Source organism: Myotis yumanensis, unplaced genomic scaffold, assembly GCF_028538775.1.
Source record: "Myotis yumanensis isolate MYYU_CA2020_CCGP unplaced genomic scaffold, mMyoYum1.0.hap1 SCAF_14, whole genome shotgun sequence".
In the NCBI taxonomy this organism is placed as follows: Eukaryota; Metazoa; Chordata; class Mammalia; order Chiroptera; family Vespertilionidae; genus Myotis; species Myotis yumanensis.
In genome coordinates this window covers 12,472,944-12,492,509 of record NW_027223765.1, presented here as the reverse complement: position 1 = coordinate 12,492,509, position 19,566 = coordinate 12,472,944, and the positions used below count along the sequence as shown (strand labels likewise).

The following is a 19,566-nucleotide window of genomic DNA, read 5'->3' as shown; positions in this document are numbered from 1 at the left end:
AGGGTATACAGATGTTAAGGTTTTTAATATGGAAAGTTTGTGCCAAGTGACATATTGACCAGCAGCACATGAGAGAGCCCACATCCTCAGATGTTGTCAGAGTAACTGAAATTGAACCTGTTTTCGGGATATGGTGGCTTTGGGAGATTCCTTCCCATGAAGGCCACTTGGTGTGTCCAGCAGTGTTGGGCTTACCATGCAGAAAATAACCAGGAGTGATGCTTAGTCAACTTAGTGGCATCTGGTCAGCATCTCTGATCCAGAATCAGAACAGCTAAGTGATGGACTATCCAGGGAAACACGTTCGATGTTATCTAGGAGTTGAGTACAGGAGTTAAATGGGTATGAGTTCCAATGTTTCACTGTTCTCAGTGGCAAGGCAAGGGTGGTTAACAGCCCTCTGAAAGTGCTGGTGGACCCCGATGACAGCAGCAAACAGGGCTTTTGATCTAAAGTTACAGCGTGTACGGTCCAGCTCAGGTTCTCATGCAGCAGGTGGCCATGGCGGCTGCCACGCTGGGAGACACACATGGCCTGCTTCGGGGTCTGACGGAGGTTTGTTTTGGTCCCTGGGTTTTTAGGTTAATCCAGTGGCTGGACCTTTGTTAATTGGGAGGCCCACCCTGCCTGGGAGGGCAGAACAGTGATGTGAAGGGTTGGAAAGGGCTCCTGAGTATATGTTTCTGAGGTTGCCTGCCCACCCCTGACCGTTCTCAACAGTGAGTAAGCAAAACACCATTAAGTCTCATAATAGATAAAGCTGCAGACTGTGGTCAATGCAAAGAATAACAAATGACCAATGTTAGTGGTCAGTTGAAGGGAAAATGGAGAATTTAATATTCACAAAATGCTGTAATGGTGAGCTTGCCTGTATAAAGATGGGCCTGGCCTGGCTGGTTCGGCTCTGTGGATAGAGTATCGACCTGCGGACTGAAGGGCCCCAGGTTCGATTCCAGTCAAGGGCACACGCCCGGGTTGCGGGCTCAATCCCCAGTGGGGGGCGTGCAGGATTCTCTCTCATCATTGGTGTTTCTCTCTCTCTCCCTCCCCCTTCCTCTCTGAAACCAATAAAAAATATATATATAAGATGGGCCTGGAAATATAAAGTCTCCTTTTCTGGACAGAGTTGTTCCCCCTCAGAATGTAGTGGGAGGAACAGAGAGCTCCCTGCTTCATTCCCGAGGAACTCGGGAGCTTGTGCTCTGGACAGGAATCCCCACTCGTCCGAGGTTTCTCCTAATGCTGCCAGGAACTGAACTTGAGCAAGTGTCTGGACCTAAGGACAGCTCCTGCAGTCACACCTCGGCCTGCGATGCCATTTCTCCCCATTTTCTGCCTGTCACATATGGACCCTGCAAGGAGTAGGGCAGGCTTCCCTCGCCTGGAAGCTGTCCATCAAAAGAAACACCTTTTCTCTCCGTATTCACAGTACATTCCCTTTCCTCTCTCCCTGGCATTTAGGTAAATTGGTTAGTGTGATTGTCAGTTATTTACATGCTTGTTTATTATCTGGTCAGTAAATATTTGTAGAAGTACACTTTCTGGTTAGGGTAAGGGAAGAAGCAAAGCAGTCTGGGAGCACGAGGACCTGAAACTGGATGGGGAGATATGAGTCCGTGGTAAGTTTCAGAAAGGCTGCAGCCCAGAGAGGCCAGGGCTGAGGAAATAAACCTGTAACCTCAGCACCTTTGTCCAGAGCAGTCCAGGTTTCCTTTTCCAAGGACCAGGTCACAGAGAAGCTGCTGGCTGGTAATGGATCTTGGATCTGGGGAAGGACAGCATTTGCTTGAGCAAAGAAATTATTTTGACTAAATCGTAGTTTAGTCCTTAAGAATGGAGACATGATAGGCATAGTGGTATGCTATTTTCTGTGTCGCTGGCCTTCTTTTTTTTTAATCCTCACCCATGGGTACTTCTTCCATTGGTTTTTAGAGAGAGTGGAAGGGAGGGAGAGGGGGAGAGAGAGGGTGGGGGAGAGAGAGAAACGTGGACATGTGAGAGACACATCAGTTCGTGCCTCCTTCAAGCTCCTGAGGGGGGATGGGCAGGGGAGATTGAACCTTCTTCCATGGTATGTGCCCTTTACCTGGAATGGAATCCAAGACCCTTCAGCCTAAGGGCCAGTGCTCTAACCACTGAGAAACCGGCCAGGCCTATATCGCCAGCTTTTAAGATTGAATTCCTGTTGCTAACATTGGGAACTTGCAGGTTACAGTCCTGACCTGTTACGTAGGAAGATGAATGAGCATGCAGATTTTACTCTAAGTGCCAGTGTATGTGTGGTGGAAAGCTGGTGAGTGGAGTCAGGAGGGTCTAACTCTCAAAACTGAATATAGCCTGGAGATAGAAGAACCCAGACATACATATGCAATACCCTTTGTAATACTTTTAGCAATAAAAAAAAAAAAAGAACCCAGACAAGTGAAAGCCAAGGGGGCAGAAAGGCTTTCCCCTCTGAAGACCGTATGGATTAGGCAAGGGAAAATAAATATTTAACTAAAAATTACATGTCTGGTTTCGTTGGTAGGGATCAAGACAAAGGCATCTGAGAGCCATCAGAGCAGAACTATAGTGGGAGGTCATGTGGGAATGAGCTTCAATAAGTTTGCTAACTTGTCATTGGTAGGCTGACATCCTTTTTGTTTGTTTATTTGTTTGTTTGTTTTGGCATTACTTGGCATTTGCATCTTAAGCTGCTGGTTTCAAGGGTGACTTTTTTGTTTTGAGCACAGGCGGCTTCAATGATCCATCCTAAAGAGATACCCCCTGAAGCCATCCTACTAGCAGTGTACCTTGAACTGCAGAATGGTAAGGAATGCTTTCCTCCTCTTCTTACTGGGGTTTGCTTTTTTCTCTTTGAAATTAGAACGTAGCCTTCCTTGAAAATATTACCCACCAGGGTCTTCTAAACAAAAATGTAGCTAGGGAATTTTTGGTATTTTGCAGACTCTTCCTTCTTGCAAGTTAAGTGTATTTCCTTTTATCTGTGAAAATGTGAAATAGCATAACTTCTGACACTAATTATAATTTAATCCCTACTAATTAACCTTTCTCTTAGGCAGCCAAATGACTCTAATTGAGATCATGAGTCAGAATGCCAGTGGCTCTGAGTTGTACATCTGAGTACTTTGAACACAGATATCATTAATGAGTTTTGCAGTAAAACGGTTTTTGCTGAGAATTATTTAGACCAGTGATGGCGAACCTTTTCAGCTCAGCGTGTCAGCATTTTGAAAAACCCTAACTTAACTCTGGTGCCGTGTCACATATAGAAATTTTTTGATATTTGCAACCATAGTAAAACAAAGACTTATATTTTTGATATTTAGTTTATATATTTAAATGCCATTTAACAAAGAAAAATCAACCAAAAAAATGAGTTTGCGTGTCATAGGTTTGCATCACTGGTTTAGACAGTCCTAAATACCGCTTACACTTCTGCAGTATAGATAACCTCAAGGATATGGCTCCCTGCAAGAAAGGCTGTGGAGAGAACATGAAGTAGAAAAGATATGTGAATGGGAGAAATTAGAAGAGACAGAAATAGAGTTGAAAGTCAGACCTTCTTGTGGATCATGGGAATCCCCTTCAGCTATAAAGAAGGGGCGTTAAGTGCCTGGCACTAATCATGGCCTCCTGAAAGGCATGATTAGGGTCAGTGCATGGTTCTAGATCAGCCGTGGGCAAACTACGGCCCGCGGGCCGGATCCGGCCCGTTTGAAATGAATAAAACTAAAAAAAAAAAAAAAGACCGTACCCTTTTATGTAATGATGTTTACTTTGAATTTATATTAGTTCACACAAACACTCCATCCATGCTTTTGTTCCGGCCCTCCGGTCCAGTTTAAGAACCCATTGTGGCCCTCGAGTCAAAAAGTTTGCCCACCCCTGGTCTAGATCCCTTCTGTGCATTCTGCCTGTAGACAAGTTTTCAACCTGAGCTATACCTGAGCATCACTGCGGAGCTTAAAAAAAATCCCATTGCCCAGGTCACACACATCCCTGTGGGCCTGGGACGGAGGCATTATGTGATTCCAGAGGATAGCAGAGGGGCTGACCCCTGCTCTTCCAGAACATCTTTAACCCCCCTCGCAGATTCCAGTGGCTTGCTTTAGATGTGGTGGTATTGTTGTATGCTCTTTTTTTTTTTAATGGGAAGTGTTTTTTAGGTAATACCCAGCTGGCCTTACAGATCATCAAAAGGAATCAGCTGCTCCCTACAGTGAAAACACTCTCTGAAATGAGAAAGAAGCCAGTGTTCCAGCCCGTCCACCCGATCCAGCCCATCCAAATGCCAGCGTTCACTGTACAGAGAAAGTGATATTTTGCTCTTGGCAAACTGTTACCTGAGACCCAGGGGAGTACTTATGGGCCTTTTTAGTTGTATCACAGCAAAATGAATAAAAGACAGATGGTGAAGGGTGCTAGTTTTGGACATACAATTTGAAACGATTCTAACCCCTGATTCTATTTTTTTGTTTTGCCGGAAGCTCACTTAAAATTAAGGATTCACAAATTAATTTTCATCTGTTTTTCTTTAATCTTTGCTAGACTATTAATTTGGAGCCATTATGTAATGTATCTGTGTCATAGGTAATTAAATCATGGTCTTACCAGAACAGCCTCATATAACAGATTTTGTCTTTCTTGCAACTGTTCAGAGTATGTTGGCATCTGAGATTTATTTAGTGTTAAAGTTTGTAAAATTGAGAGAACCACCTCAGCAGTAGATGAGTAGCCCTTCCAGAAGCTGACCCAGAGGCATAGAGGAGGAGAAGTTCATGTGTTTTACGCCTAGTTATGAATAAAAGGACCAACAATGCAGAATAAAACCCAGAGGGCTAGTTAAATTGGCCAAAAGAAGAGATTATTGATTTGATAGGAATCAATTTGCTAAAAATCACAAGTGAACACAACAAGGTTCAGGGCTCTGGTCCCGTGTCACCTCCATCCCCTTGGGCAGAGGCACTGATTCTGGAGTCTGTTAGCAAGTTGTTCAAGCTTTGTTGCTAACCCCTTTGCAGATGCAGACAAAAATGTACAAGCTCCTTTCCTGAAGACAGGTACGTGTTGCAGGATCAACGTGGCCAAAATTTGTGCATTGGGTTAATATACTAACTTGAAGTAGAAAAAAAAAAGTCAAATGTAATACAGACTTGCTTTAGAAAAATGGATGACCTCCCAGTTAAAATCAAATGGGTAGATTCATCAAACCTAGTCATTTAGGAGTATCTCTTGCTGTCTGCATCTCCTCAGTTCCCAGATTTGGAACAGTGTATTACACTAGCTAGCTCCATGCAGGTCCCTGGGTTTCACAGCTAGAAAGGGGAGTGTTTGCATAGCCCAAGATTTATCCAGAACTTTATCTGAATTAGATACTGGCTGAAATCCAACAGAGCCTAGGGCTGTATCACAGAAGTGAGTATTTGTGGTGTATTAGACATTGCCTGCAAATGACTCAGACACAGGGATGGATGTGCACATGGGTCTTGCTCTTTTGTCAGATTACAGTTTTTGTTGTGTGTGTGTTTTTTTTAAATATATTTTATTGATTTTTTACAAAGAGGAAGGGAGAGGGATAGAGAGTTAGAAACATTGATGAGAGAGAAACATCGATCAGCTGCCTCCTTCACACTCCCCACTGGGGATGTGCCTGCAACCAAGGTACATGCCCTTGACCGGAATCAAACCTGGGACCCTTGAGTCTGCAGGCCGATGCTGTAGCCACTGAGTCAAACCGGTTAGGGCGAGTTTTTGTTGTTTTTAACTGATGGGAGAGAGAGTGAGAGAAACTTGGATTTGTTGTTCCACTTATTGATGCATTCATTGATTCATTCTTGTATGTGCCCTGACCAGGGATGGAACCCGCAACCTTGACATGTCAGGACTATACTCTAACCAACTGAGCTAGCCGGCCAGGGCTGTCACATTACAGTTTTATACACAGAACAGATTCTTTCCATGTAGGTCCAGAATACAGGCCCTCATTTCCGTGGGCCTCTCAAAGCCTTTTCCAGATGAGATTAAAGGAGTTTCCTTAAAGTGCCCTGGCCATTGGTCCAGGTATGCAGCCTCTACTCTCCAAGCCCCAGCTCTGTGGGACCCCTCCTCTGCTGCAGGATGGTCGCAGGGTTGCTTAATCTGGGCACCTTCTGGAGAGAGAGCCTACAGACCTCAAAAATGGCTAGGACCCCACCGGGCCCTGGGTTGTGTGAAGTGGGAAAAGGCCTGTAATTATACTCAAAGATAATCTTGGAAGAAATGTCAAGAAATTAGAACTTTCCCCGCTTGCTGTTCGGTTTATGGGAAAGCGGGAATCACTATGAGGCAGGTTAGGCCCCGTGTTGTTGTGTTAAATAAGAACACATTTGGCTACAAGTAGCAAAAAATGGACCCGCTGTTTAAAGGATGAATGTTTTTCCCTCACTGAAGGGGGCACGTAGGCCACTGCCTGCTGGCCTGGGTTCTAGTTCTCCATGATGCCAGCAGGGGCTCGGCTCTATTTTCACTCATCACTCTTAGCACTGGGGCCTTTGTCCCCATGGTCACAAGATGTTCCAGCATTATACCCACATGGAAGGCAAGAATGCAAGGGCAAAGGCAATCTATCTTGATAGGAGACTTGTCAGGATCAAAGCTTTCCCAGAAAACCCCAGCAGACCTCAGCTTACATCACCTCTGTCAGGTCCTCGTGTAGCCATCCTTAGCTGCAAGGAAGGCTGGGAAAGAAGTGAAGTCCCTGCCAGTATCTGCTGCAGTGGCTGGAACAGCCCCATTAAATGTTTTCCCAGCCTGAGAACTATCTCTGATACCTTGTGTCAAATTGGGATTCCAGCAGCCCAGCTTTGCCTTCCACTGCCACCCTTGGCAGATCCCGGCACATTAAATGTAAGCTCTTCACCTGGTGACTGTACTGGGTGCATCAGCCAGGAAGGCTTCTTCCCACCTGTTTTTCCTGCCCCCACCCCACCCCCACTCCCTGTTGTTAATGCCACCTGCTAACTAAAGCAATACTAACTCTGCTAAAATGTTTTAATTTTTTATTTATTTTAGAGAGCAAGAGAGAAACATTGCTTTGTTGTTCCACTTATTTATGCATTTATTGGTTGATTCTTGTATGTGCCATCAAGGGGGATCTTATGGTTTTCTGAAGTTTAACAGGTGTGGGTGCTGTAGGACTTAGCCTCAAAGGATGGCATCTGAGAAGCGCCCTGTTGAAGCTCCACCATACATTCGGCTGCAAAATGGGGCAAAATTCACTGACCCAATGAGAATGTGATTGTAGGTGTCCCCCAAACTTCTTAGAAGGGTTCATTCCTTCTAAGGGTTCATTCCTTAGAAGGGCTGGGGTCGTCCTTCTGGCTCCTACCTCTTAGGAGGCCCCCAACAGAGCTCCGCTCTGGCCACTTCCTTGACTGGCATGTAGGCCCAGCAACCTTCAGTGGCCTTTCCGGATCCTCTTCCACCTGCCTGCACAGGGGGGACACTTCTCAAATTCTGCCCCCCACATGCCCTGATGGATATTTCCAGCACTCACAGTCCCTTATCTGACTAGTTAGCTAGGAACTCTGCCCCTTACTCAACCCAAGCAACGTTGAACAAATGCTGGGTCTTTAAGTTCTTTGACAGGTTTGCAAAATGAGTGTACCTTTCCTCAGGGTCCAGTGTGAGATGGTGAATGCAAAGCGCACCACTGAGTACAGGTGAGTTCACTTACTCCTCCCTCTTGCTGTCTAAAGGACCTGCTCAGCCCAGTCACCCTCTGCACCTAGAGCCTAGACCCTGGAGCCAGACTCAGACTGACTTCAAATCTTGGTCCTCTCCCTGGGACAGTTTGATCTGAAACAGGTTGTTTTGCTTCTCTGTGCCTCAGTTTCTTTATTTGTAAAATGAGGACACAGTACCTACCTCACAAGGTTGGAATGAGGTTTAAGGGCCTGGCTATTGTTGCTATTGCTGCACATGCTGGGAACGCCACAGTGTAGGAATTTTCACTGTGTGATAGAGAAGATGTCATAGCAGAGACTGTTTTCTGAACCTGTAACATTGTGGAGGTAGCACTGCAGGTGGGTGGTAGGTGGTAGGGGGCAGAGGGCTCCGAGGTAAGTTACTCTGGAATGTCCAGTTCACTGGCATCCTGTGTTCTCATCCCATTGTTACCTGCCTCGGGCCCTTACCCTGTGATGACAAGAAGTCCAGAGTCTCCCTGCCTCAGGCCCCTTCTCCCACCCTTTCCTCACCACCCTACACTTCCTCCAACAGCTCTGACTTCCACCCAGAGGTTCCTTCAGGAGCTTCAGGGTCTTTTCATGGTAACTGCTCCCTTCTGCTTAGCTTGTGTGGATTCCTCCTTTACACCCATGTGTTACCCAAACCGGATTCTCTGCTGTCACCCAAAAGGAGTCACCATTTCCCACCCCCAGGGCTTTGCTTCAGTCTCCTCCGCTCCCAGGAACTCTCTTCCAGTTTCATTGTGTCCACATCCTCGCCATCTCACACTGCCTCCCTGGGTCCCTGACCTGCAAGGAGGGTCTCTTATGCCCCAACTCTTCATTCCACCCATGCTTACCAAAGGCATGTTCTGGGCTGGTGAGCTTTTTTTGTTGAGGCCCATGGTAACGTGGCAAATCTGCAGGCACAGTCTATGTTCTGTTCTTTGTAATTTGTTTTCTTCTCCTTCCTGTTCATGATACAGTATAAGGATCTGTATGAGAAATAAAATCTGAACAGAAGAATTATGAATATATATATATATATATATATTTTTTTAATTGATTTCAGAGAAGTGAGAGAAACATCAATGATGAGAGAGACTCATTGATTGGCTCTCTCTTAGATGCCCCACACTGGAGATTGAGCCTGCAACCCAGGTATGTGCCCTGACCCGGAATTGAACCGTGACCTCCTGACTCATAGGTGGATGCTCAACCACTGAGCCACTTCCCACCGGGCTAAAGGGAAGAATTTTGCTGATGTTCTCTTCCTAGGCCTGTCAATGTCCCAGGAACTACTTGCAAGACTGGGTTGGCCAATTAACATAACAGGGACTCAGCATCCTTGACCTGAGTGTTAAATACGGCCCAACACAGGTGGGTGCTGGTCAGACTCAGCGGCCCAGCCTAGAGTAATCAGACCCTCACTGACACAAAGCAAGCAGTTTACACATTCACCTTCCTGTTCTCCCTGGGAAGAACCGGGCTGAAATACGGGCTGTAGGGTAGGAGTGGGGGCGCCGGGGGAGGGGGGGGGGGTAGGCAGCGAAGTTCATTAGCCCCCTCATTTGGGGCAGAGGGGATCCGTGTGGTGACAAACAATTGTCCGGGAGGATTTAGGAGGATTTGGCCAAGTGTCCCTGTGGGCCCCAAGCCTCGTCCTAATCCGGTCCACATTTCAGACTACTTAGGATCGCATTAAATGTCAAAGCCGGCGTTTAGGGAAATATCTACATTTCGTATGCATCGCCCGGGTCAAAAGAAAGCTGAAACGAACCTTCGAGCCTTTGGCTGGAGAAGCGCTCTGTGTGGTCCGGAGTGTGAATGCGGAGAGGGGCGGCGCCCTCGGCCTCGGGGCCCAGGAATGCGGGCTTTTCACATGTAGAAAATGCTAATGCTTTGTTCCAGCCTCGGCCTCCCCCAGGCGCAGAGGCGCCCGGCTGGATTGTCACAGCGGCATTTGCATGCGAGCGGCCCCTTGTCCCCACCCCCACCCCCATCTCTCCCCTCCCCCAACACAGCTCCTAGGGGACTTCTGGGGCCGATGGAAAGACCGTCTGCAAGTGTCCTCTGCCGTCATTCATCCCCGCCAAAGCCACAGGTAGCTGTTTGGGAACGTTGGGAATGAATAGCTTTCCGCTGAGGCGCCAGGCAGGTGAATTGTTTTTCCCTCCAACTTCCAAGATGTTACTTAACACTTCCAATTATTTTATGTAAAACAACGTATTCCATCAAGGAAGATCAAAGAATTGGATGTCCAGCTGCACATTTATGTTCTTGTGGCAAGAACCCTGCGTGTGATATGACACTGCAGGGGCTCCAAACTTGCCAGTGCGTGGTTCGTCCTCGGTGAGCACCCCAGAGACCACAGATGGTGGGGTGAGGAGGGAGCCACTCAGCCCAAAGGGTTAGGAGGCGGCGGGGGTGCAGATGCGCGGGTTTAAAGCGGCTGTCCTGGTGCCCGGGCAGCGCCAGGAGGACTTGATCCGCAGGCGCCTGGCGTGGGCCTCGGGTCGCAGAGCGCCACCTACCGGCGGCACGGTCGGTGGGCTCGGGGAAACGAGCCCGGGAAGAGCCGGGTCACTGTCCAGCTCGGAGCGCCCCTTCTCCCCAGCGGGGCCGCACCTTGACCGGCTTGGAAACCCACCCCGGTCGGAGGAGTGCAGTGCTGGGGACCCCGCATTTCCTAGAGCTGAGCTTTTTCTCTGGTCAGCACCTGGGAGCCCAAGGATCCTGGCGGAAAAGCGCACAGTGTTCTTTAATGATACGGTGTTTGATTAGTTTTCTTTCTTTTCATTTTACTTATTTTCTCATATTGGTTTAGTTTTATTGATTTTGCTTTATTTTAGTTATTTCCTTTCATTTCGTTTTTATTTTGTTTATTCCGCTTGGTTATTTTACTCGGTTTATTATTTCACTTCACATTCATTTTTACGAATGTATTTCGTTTGTTTTCATTTTCTCTATTTGATTAATTTATCTTTAAATTCATGTTATTTAATCTAATTATTTACTTTATTTCGTTTGTCTTATTTTATCTTATTTTACTTATTTGTGGGTAAAGGAAAGGTGGCTACCTCCCCCCACCCCACCCCCGCCCCCATTCTGAAGCGTATATGTTTTCCTGCCTCTGAAAGTCCTGGGCGTTGGAATTAGACACTCTTGGATTCAAATCACAGCTCTGCCACTTCCTGGCTGTGTGACTGTGTGCAGATGGCTTGCCCTCTCTGGACCTCAGCTTCCACATCTGTACAATGAGTTTAAGGCCCACTTTGCAGCTTAAGGGGTACTTCCTTAGGGAATGCTGCGTAATAAATGGCCTCTAGCTGTTTTAGGAGTGGTTCCAGAGTTTCTGATTTCTGCCTAAAATCCATTCTGCTCAGTTGTAAGAAACAAGCTTTTTCTTCCTTACTGGCCTTTCATAAGAGCAGTGTAAAACACCCAACAGTGGCTTCAGGGTTCAGGAATCTGAGATCACTAGCAGCCCTCATCTGGCCTCTGCCAGCCCCTTACATGCCACATAAGTCATCCAGTGGCTGTTGACTAACCCAATATTTCTGTTATAATTATCCTCTCAAATAATGTTTTATAGAATTCTAAATGTGGGTTGGTTTATCTACCTACAAGCTATCTACCTACCTACCTATCTACTGAAATCCATCCCCTAGGCTGATCATGAAAATAGCAAATTTTCATGAAAATAGGAAATGACTCATTCAGTGAAATTCATAGAACAAAAAGCATTTAAGGCTCCTGGAAACCTGCCTGAGCCAGCAAAAACAACTAAGGATGGTGAGATTGAGTCCAGGATTCATGAGAGAGAGTCCATACTTTTCTTGGTACGATATTGTATTTTGGGAATTTCAACTATATTTATCTGCTCAAAAAAATATTTTTTTAAGATTTTAAAAATTGATTTTAGAGAGAGAGAAAGGGAGAGGGAGAGAGAGAAACATTGATGTGAGAGCAAAAGCCATCAATTGTCTGCCTCCTGCATGATTGAGCCCATAACCTGGGTGTGTGCCCTGACCAGGAATTAAACCTTTCAGCATGGGGCGATGCCCAACCAACTGAGCCACACCAGCCAGGGCTTCAAAAAAATGTTTAAATTGCCCTGACCGGTTTGGCTCGGTTTGGCTCAGTGGATAGAGCGTCAGCCTACGGACTGAAAGGTCCCAGGTTCGATTCCGGTCAAGGGCATGTACCTTGGTTGCGGGCACATCCCCAGTGGGAGGTGTGCAGGAGGCAGCTGATCGATGTTTCTAACTCTCTATCCCTCTCCCTTCCTCTCTGTAAAAAATCAATAAAATATATATTTTTAAAAATGTTTAAATCTAAATAAAAAAACGATTTTTAAAAATTGTTTTTGTTTTGATGAGGGTGAAGTTCTGAAAGGGGCAGGACAAATGGAAGAAAATGAAGCTAATAGGAAGGTGACTTGGGCCATGGGGGAGTGGTCTTAGGCCACCCATCAAATGAAAAGAAGAAAAATCAAATTTGAGAGGGTGAGTAGATTGAGCCTGGGAAAGCTAGTGGTTTCCTTTCCTAGACCGTCCAGGTTTTCCTTGGCTGAGAATGAAAAAGGGACTTTTTCATTAAGGTGCTGCATGGCTCTATTTTCCACCCTTTGAATTCCCACTTTGCTTGCAAAAGGCCTTAAGTAGGTCTAGGGGCCCTAACTTGCTCAACCTGCATAGCCAGTGTTCCTTTTTTAGAGGGTGATCCTACTGAATTAAAATTCAATTAATACGACTTTAAGGGCAAGAAAAACTATTTGTGAAAAATCATTAAACAGCACATAAAACCCTTTGAGGAACGGCGAATACTAGGAGAAGTACAGCCTGGCTTTTGTTAAGGTGCTTTGAGCCCAACGAGTTAACTTTTTTAAGGAATTTTAACAAGATAGTGGTCAAAGTGGAATTTGTTCATGTAGTTTATTTAAGGTTTTACAAGACCCTGCAAGGAGTCCCTCCCCTGAGTCTGGATCAGAAGAGAGTTTGGTGAGAGGTACACTCTTAGGGGCATTTTGAAATCCATGAAGAAACAAAACAACTGGCCTGGACACTTCAAAAATGTCAGGGTCCTGAAAGACAAAAGCAGGGCTGGGGACCGACCCGGATTAAAGGGGATGCAGAGACATGACCCCAGAAGGCGGCCTGTTGTCCTGGACTGGTCCTGGGAAGGGAAACGCACATGTGCCCAGAAGGACATTACTGGGGAAACTGGGGAAATGTGAATGCAGCCTGGGGATTAGATAATAATGTTATACTGATGCTAACTTTCCTGATTTAGATCATTGCGCTTTGGTTACATAAGATAATGTTTGTATTCTTAGGAAATGCACAAGTGATTAGGAATAGAGGGGCATTGTTATCCCCTCCCAAATGGTTCAGAAAGACAATTTTATTTATATTTACATGTAAATATAAATACACACATTACACACACACACACACATATACACACATATAATACATATTTTGTACATGTAATATGTACATATATATGGAGAGGGAGAGAAGGAGTGATAATGCAAATGAGGAAACAGTTAATATTTAGGGACTCTGGGTAAAGGAAATAATGGGAGTTCTTTGAATTATTGTAATTTTTCTCTTCATTTAATTTTATTTCACCCTGGCCAGGTAGCTCAGTTGGTTAGAACTACATCCCGATAGACCAAGGTTGCAGGTTCAATGCCTGATCAGGGCACATACAAGAATTAACCAGTGAAAGCATAAAGAAGTGGCACAACAAATTGAAGTTTCTCTGTCTCATTCTCTAAAAATCAATCAATCAATCAATAAAATGTTTAAATTATTTCAAAATACAAAGTAAACAAAAATAGGTAAAACTAAATAAAGCTAAGAAGAGATAAATAAAATAAGAGAAAAAAAAGGGGTGGGACATAGGGAAATAAACAAATTGTTCACATCCGATGACAACATTAATTGGTTTCCTCCTGCCAGATAATGCCCTAGGATAGGCCAACAGGCTGCACGAGGATTAGGAATTTTCCTAAGAGAGGTTTACACCCTGACAGGGTAGTCCTAGGGCACTTGCAATCATTGAAAACCCACTATTGTCCATGCAGCCAGCAGCCAGCATCCAACAAAGAGTCAGGGCCACTGCTGCCCAGACTGGAGCTTGTGACTTAGCTCCTGCCTCCAAGGAACTGGCCATTTTATGAAGGAGACAGATGTTAAGTTTACTGCAGTGTGGTTTGACAGGAACCATGATGGCAGCATGAATGTGGGAGTGTGTGTCTCGGTCCGGGGAGGGAGCCTATCAGAAATGACTTACTTCCCAGATGGGACACTTGAAGTAGGTTTTGAAGGCTGACTAGAAGTTTTCCAGTAAAAGGGAGTTGTGAGCAATAGTAGAGGGGACTGTCTGCCAAAGCAAAGGGGTAGGAGACAGAATGCAACTACTGGGCAATATCTGAGCAAGTGCCCATTGAGCAAAGTCAACAGGCTGGAGGCTGGACACGTGAGTCATTGCTGGAAGGCTTAGAGGAGGCCAGGGTTTCTAAGCTGGGATTTGAAGAGGGAGATTGCCACGGATGCATAAAAACCATGTATTACACACAGATGGAAGGAATGTCTGGTACAAAAGCACAGAGGTCAGCAATAAGCAAATCCCAAGGTGAGGGCTGGTAAACACCGTGGAGCCTGGGAGTCTGCACAAGGTGGGGTTGTGCAAGGTGTTTGCTTCTCACCTGAGCCTGCGTGCTTTCATGTAAGTCTTCAGCCTGGAGTCCCATGGTCAGGGCCAACGCAGGAAGACAGAAATGCCTTTACATATTTACACAGAGGGGATTTAATGAAGGGATTTAATTGGACAGGTGATGGAACCCAGAGTTCAGCTCGAGCAGGAAACTGCTGACACTCATTGGCTGGAAGGTCAAAAGGAGATGATGTTAGCAGAACCCAGGGGTGGAGGTCACCTGCTAGAAGATGAAGCCACAAACGGCATGAGAGATGTATCCATGGCTGGAGACTGGAGTTGCTACCCAAACCAGAAAGAGAAGGGGAGAAATACCATGGCTTTTCCCTTCTTCCCATTCCCCAGTCAACTGCCAGCCTCCTGTTGGCCAAACCCAGGCAGCAGCCAATGACTCGGGAACCTGGGAGAACACTACTAAAATCAGCTCCTCTGGAATACAGAGCACAGAGGGCAAGAAACAGATCTGAGAGCACACAGGCCCAGAAGCAGCCCCGTTAGGAATTCTCCAGAAATTGTTTTCTGTCCCAGATGTAAACTACACAGTCCTTTTAGTAGCAGTAGCCGTATAAACTCATTCAGTCTCCCCAGCATTCTGCAGCTCAGGAAATGGTGCCACCATTTAACCAACTGCTCAGGCCAAAACTCTGGAGTTACCCCCACTCTCACTCTTGAGTTTCTCCCATTAAATCCATCAACAAATCTTACTGGTTTCTTTCCCTCCCTCCCTCCCTCCCTCTCCTCCTCCTCCTCCTCCTCCTCCTCCTCCTCCTCCTTCTTCTTCTTCTTTCTCTCTCTCTCTCTCTCTCTCTCTCTCTCTCTCTCTCTCTCTCTCTCTCTCTCCTTTTAAGATATACTGGAGCCAAAGCAACCTTTAGAAAGAACAAAGCTGGAAGCATCACACTCAGTGATTTTAAACTCTATTACAAAGCTATAGTAATTAAAACAGACACATAAATCAATGAAATGGAATAGAGAGCCCTGAAATAAATCCACACATATATATGGTCAATAAAGTTGTGACCAAGGAGCTAAGAATATACAATGGGGAAAGGATAGTCTCTTCAATAAATGGTGCTGAGAAAATTTGACAGCTGCCAGGAGCCGGTCCATCCTTGCTGCTTGACACAGTCGCTGCAGAAAAGAAACATCTGCACAGCATATGTTTCAAGGGACCTGGCGTATATGGCATACTGTTCTTAATATGTTTGCTCCCCTTCTTGGCGCTATGTGTTTTAACCAAGGTCACCTCTCTCCAGATAGGAATTTTCCCCTGAAGTTAGGGAGGAGATAAAACCCCTTAACTAAGTGCCAGGCGGGTAGTTAATCACTTTAACTACAAACAATCATGCTTAAGCTACATAATCTTTACACCCTGGAATGGAGATAAGAAACACCCTAACTTTTGGAATAGAAATTGATAGGATTAAAATCAACTGGTATAAATATAGATGTAACAAGAAAACAACAGACAGAACCTGGACACAGAACCTAGCAAGAGAACCTGGCTGAAGAACCTAGAGACAGAACTTAGCAAGAGAACATAGCAAAAGATCCTGGACAGAACCTAGGGACAGAACCTAGAGAGAGAACCTAGGGAGAGAACATGGCAAAAGATCCTGGACAGAACCTGGCTACAGAATATGGCAGGAGAACCTGGATAGAACCTGGCTGTAGAACCTAGACAGAACATGGCGACCGAACCTGCCTGGAGAACCTAGCAAGAGAACATGGCATCAGATCCTAACCAGAACTTGGCTGGAGATCCCGACCAGAACTTTGGCCGGAGATCCTGGCTAGAGGTTCTGACTAGGCTGCTGATCAACTGAAGGCTGTCTCCGTGTCATTCCTTTGCCGACTCCGTCCACACCTTTGGGGACCCCTGGACCTTCTGGGGTTGGACCCCAGCAGACAGCCACATGCAAAATAATGAAAATGGATGCCTAACTTACACCATAAACCAAAGTTAACTCAAAAGGGATTAGACTTAAACATAAGGGTTAAAACTATAAAACTCCTAGAATACAACATAGGCGGTAAGCTCCTTAACATAGGTCTCAGAGATGATTGTTTTAAATCTGACACCAAAAGCAAAGTTAAGAAAAACAAAAATAAAAAAAGGGCACTACAAACAAAAAGCTTCTGTACAGAGAAGGAAACCAAGAAAATGAAAAGGCAACATACTGAATGGGACAAAATATTTGCAAATCATAAATCTGATAAGGGGCTAATACCCAAAATATATGAAGAGCTCATAGAACTCAACAGTAACACACACACACACACACACACACACAACACAATCTGATTTTATTTTATTTTTTATTATTTTTTAAAAATATATTTTATTGAATTTTTACAGAGAAGAAGGGAGAGGGATAGAGAGCTAGAAACATCAATGAGAGAGATTGATCAGCTGCCTCCTGCACAGCCCCCAGTAGGGATGTGCTCGAAACCCACGCACATGCCCCCGACCGGAATCGAACCCGGGACCCTTGAGTCCGCAGGCCGATGCTCCATCCACTGAGCCAAACCGGTTCGGCTGATTTTATTTTATTTTATTATTTTTTTAAAATATATTTTATTAATTTTTTACAGAGAGGAAGGGAGAGAGATAGTTAGAAACATTGATGAGAGAAAAACATCGATCAGCTGCCTCCTGCACATCTCCCACTGGGGATGTGCCCGCAACCCAGGTACATGCCCTTGACCAGAATCGAACCTGGGACCCTTCAGTCCGCAGGCCGACGCTCTATCCACTGAACCAAACCGGTTTCGGCGATTTTATTATTTTTTTAAAATATATTTTATTGATTTCTTACAGATAGAGAGTTAGAAACATCGATGAGAGAGAAACATCGATCAGCTGCCTCCTACACACTCCCTATTGGGTATGTGCCTGCAACCAAGGTACATGCCCTTGACCAGAATCGAACCTGGGACCCTTGAGTCCACAGGCCAACGCTCTATCCATTGAGCCAAACCAGTTAGGGCAATCTGATTTTAAAATGGACAAAAGATCTGAATAAACATTTTTCTAAAGAAAGACTTACAGATGTCCAACATTACTAACCATCAGTAACCATTTGCATTTGGAAATGCAAATCAAAACAACAAGGAGAGCCCTGCTGGCGTGGCTCAGTGGTTGAACATCGACCTATGAACCAGGAGGTCATGATTCGATTCCCATCAGGGGACATGCCCAGTTGAGGGCTCCGGCTCCAGTAGGCATCTGATCAATGATTCCCTCTCATCATTGATGTTTCTATCTCTCTCTCCCTCTCCCTTCGTTTCTGAAATCAATAAAAAATATATAAAACAAAACAACAGCCCATCCCCATCACACTTGGTCTCCTGACCCAACTTTGCTTTATAGCACTGATCACAAGAAACGAATACACTCCACATTCATTTATGTGGGCATCGTCTGTGTCCCCCTTCCAGAGAGGGACTCTGGCTCACTGCTACATTCCCAAAGCCTGGCACATAGCAAGTAGGTGCTTAACAAATATTTGTTCATTGACTGATTTCACCTATTGCCTCATCCCCTCACTGTATTGCCTTGGGTCAATCACTCCTCTCGTCATTTGGCAGGTAAGTTGGAGGCTGGCCTCACTCACATGTTCATTAGTTGGCCATCTGTCAGGGGGGCGAAGGGGTTAACTGGGCCACCTGTCTCTCATCCTCCAGCAGGTTGGCCCAGGTGGTCACAGGGGTTCAAGGGCAGCAAGCGGGCAAGCTCCAAAAGCTCAAATGCTTTCAGGTTTCTGCTGCTGTCATTTGCTACTGTCCCATTAACCAAAGCACATCAAATGACTTTAGCCCCGGGGTTATGGAAAAGCAGTGGCCTTTGATTCTAAAAGATGGGTGGATTTAGATGGATGGAGATTGAGGGCAAGGACATTTCAGATGATATAGGATCAAAGTGTGTGGAGGGTAAAAGTATTATTAGTAATAATTATAACAACATAGGTCTCTATCATTTTCTGAGCTTTATCATGCACCAGACTGAGTTACTGGTAAATGTTTTAAAAGCATTATCTCATTTTATCCTCACAATCATCCAGAAAGCTAGGGTCTATTTTCATTCCAATTTTATAGAAAAGGAAAACAAGGCCTAGAGAAAGGTTGTTTAGATACAACACCAAAACTACAATCCATAAAAGAATTTATAAACTAAGCTTCACGAAAATTTAAAATTCATTCAGAAGAAAGAGAATGAAAACAAGCTACAGATTAGGAGAAAAATCTTTGCACAGTATGTATCAGATAAAGAGATTATACCCAAAATATATAAAGAACTCTCCAATAATAAGGAAACACTCAATAATAAGAAAAAAACAACCACTCACTAAAAAAAGGCAGAAGCTTTGAACAGACACTTCACTAAAAATCTATGGTTTGCAGATAAACACATGAAAAAATGCTCAACATCATTAGACTTAGGGACATGCGCATTAAAACCATAACGCAATATTATCATACACCTATTAGAATGGGTGAAATTAAATAAAACACAAAAATAATCATAGAAATTTTTGGTGGATAAAATTGAACTCTCATACACTGTTGGTGGAAATGTAAAATGATGCAACCACTATTTAAAACCATTTTGTAGTTCCTTGAAAAGGTAACATACACCTAGCATATGATCCAGCCATTCCACTCATAGGTATTTTTCCAAGAGAAAAGATATACTTGTCCATACAAAGACTTATATATGAATGTTCATAGCACCCTTATTTGAAGTAGCCAAAGTTTGGGGGGGGGGGGGGGGGGAAACGACCAACAGGAGCATGAAGCAACAAATTGCAGTGAATCCACACAATGGAATAATATTTGGCAATAAAAAGAAATGAATTACTGATGCACCAGCATGGATGAATCTCACAGTAATTATGCTGAATGAAAGAGGTCAGATCCCATCCCCCGCAAAAGTACATATACAAAAAAGAACACATATTGTTTCATTTATAGAAAATGCAAACTAATTAATAGTGACTGAAAGCAGATCATGGTTGAATGGGATGGGGTTGAATAGAGGGATTACCAAGGGTCCTAAGAAAACTTTTTTTTTTTAACATCTTTATTGATTTCAGAGAGAGAGAGATAGAAACATCAATGATGAGAGAGA

General features: G+C 44.7%; 1 protein-coding gene across 2 annotated transcripts in view; it reads left to right on the top strand.

Moving 5' to 3' along the window:
* CNOT10 (CCR4-NOT transcription complex subunit 10) overlaps positions 1-4,619 on the top strand; it is a 52,553-nt gene extending 47,934 nt beyond the window's left edge. For both annotated transcript variants that reach the window (XM_070391816.1, XM_070391815.1), the window contains exons 18-19: positions 2,733-2,808; positions 4,170-4,619. In XM_070391816.1, coding sequence (XP_070247917.1) covers positions 2,733-2,808; positions 4,170-4,321 — 228 coding nt within the window. In that variant the 3' untranslated portion in view covers positions 4,322-4,619. The remainder of the gene's footprint in view (positions 1-2,732; positions 2,809-4,169) is intronic.
* The last annotated feature ends 14,947 nt before the right edge of the window (positions 4,620-19,566 follow it).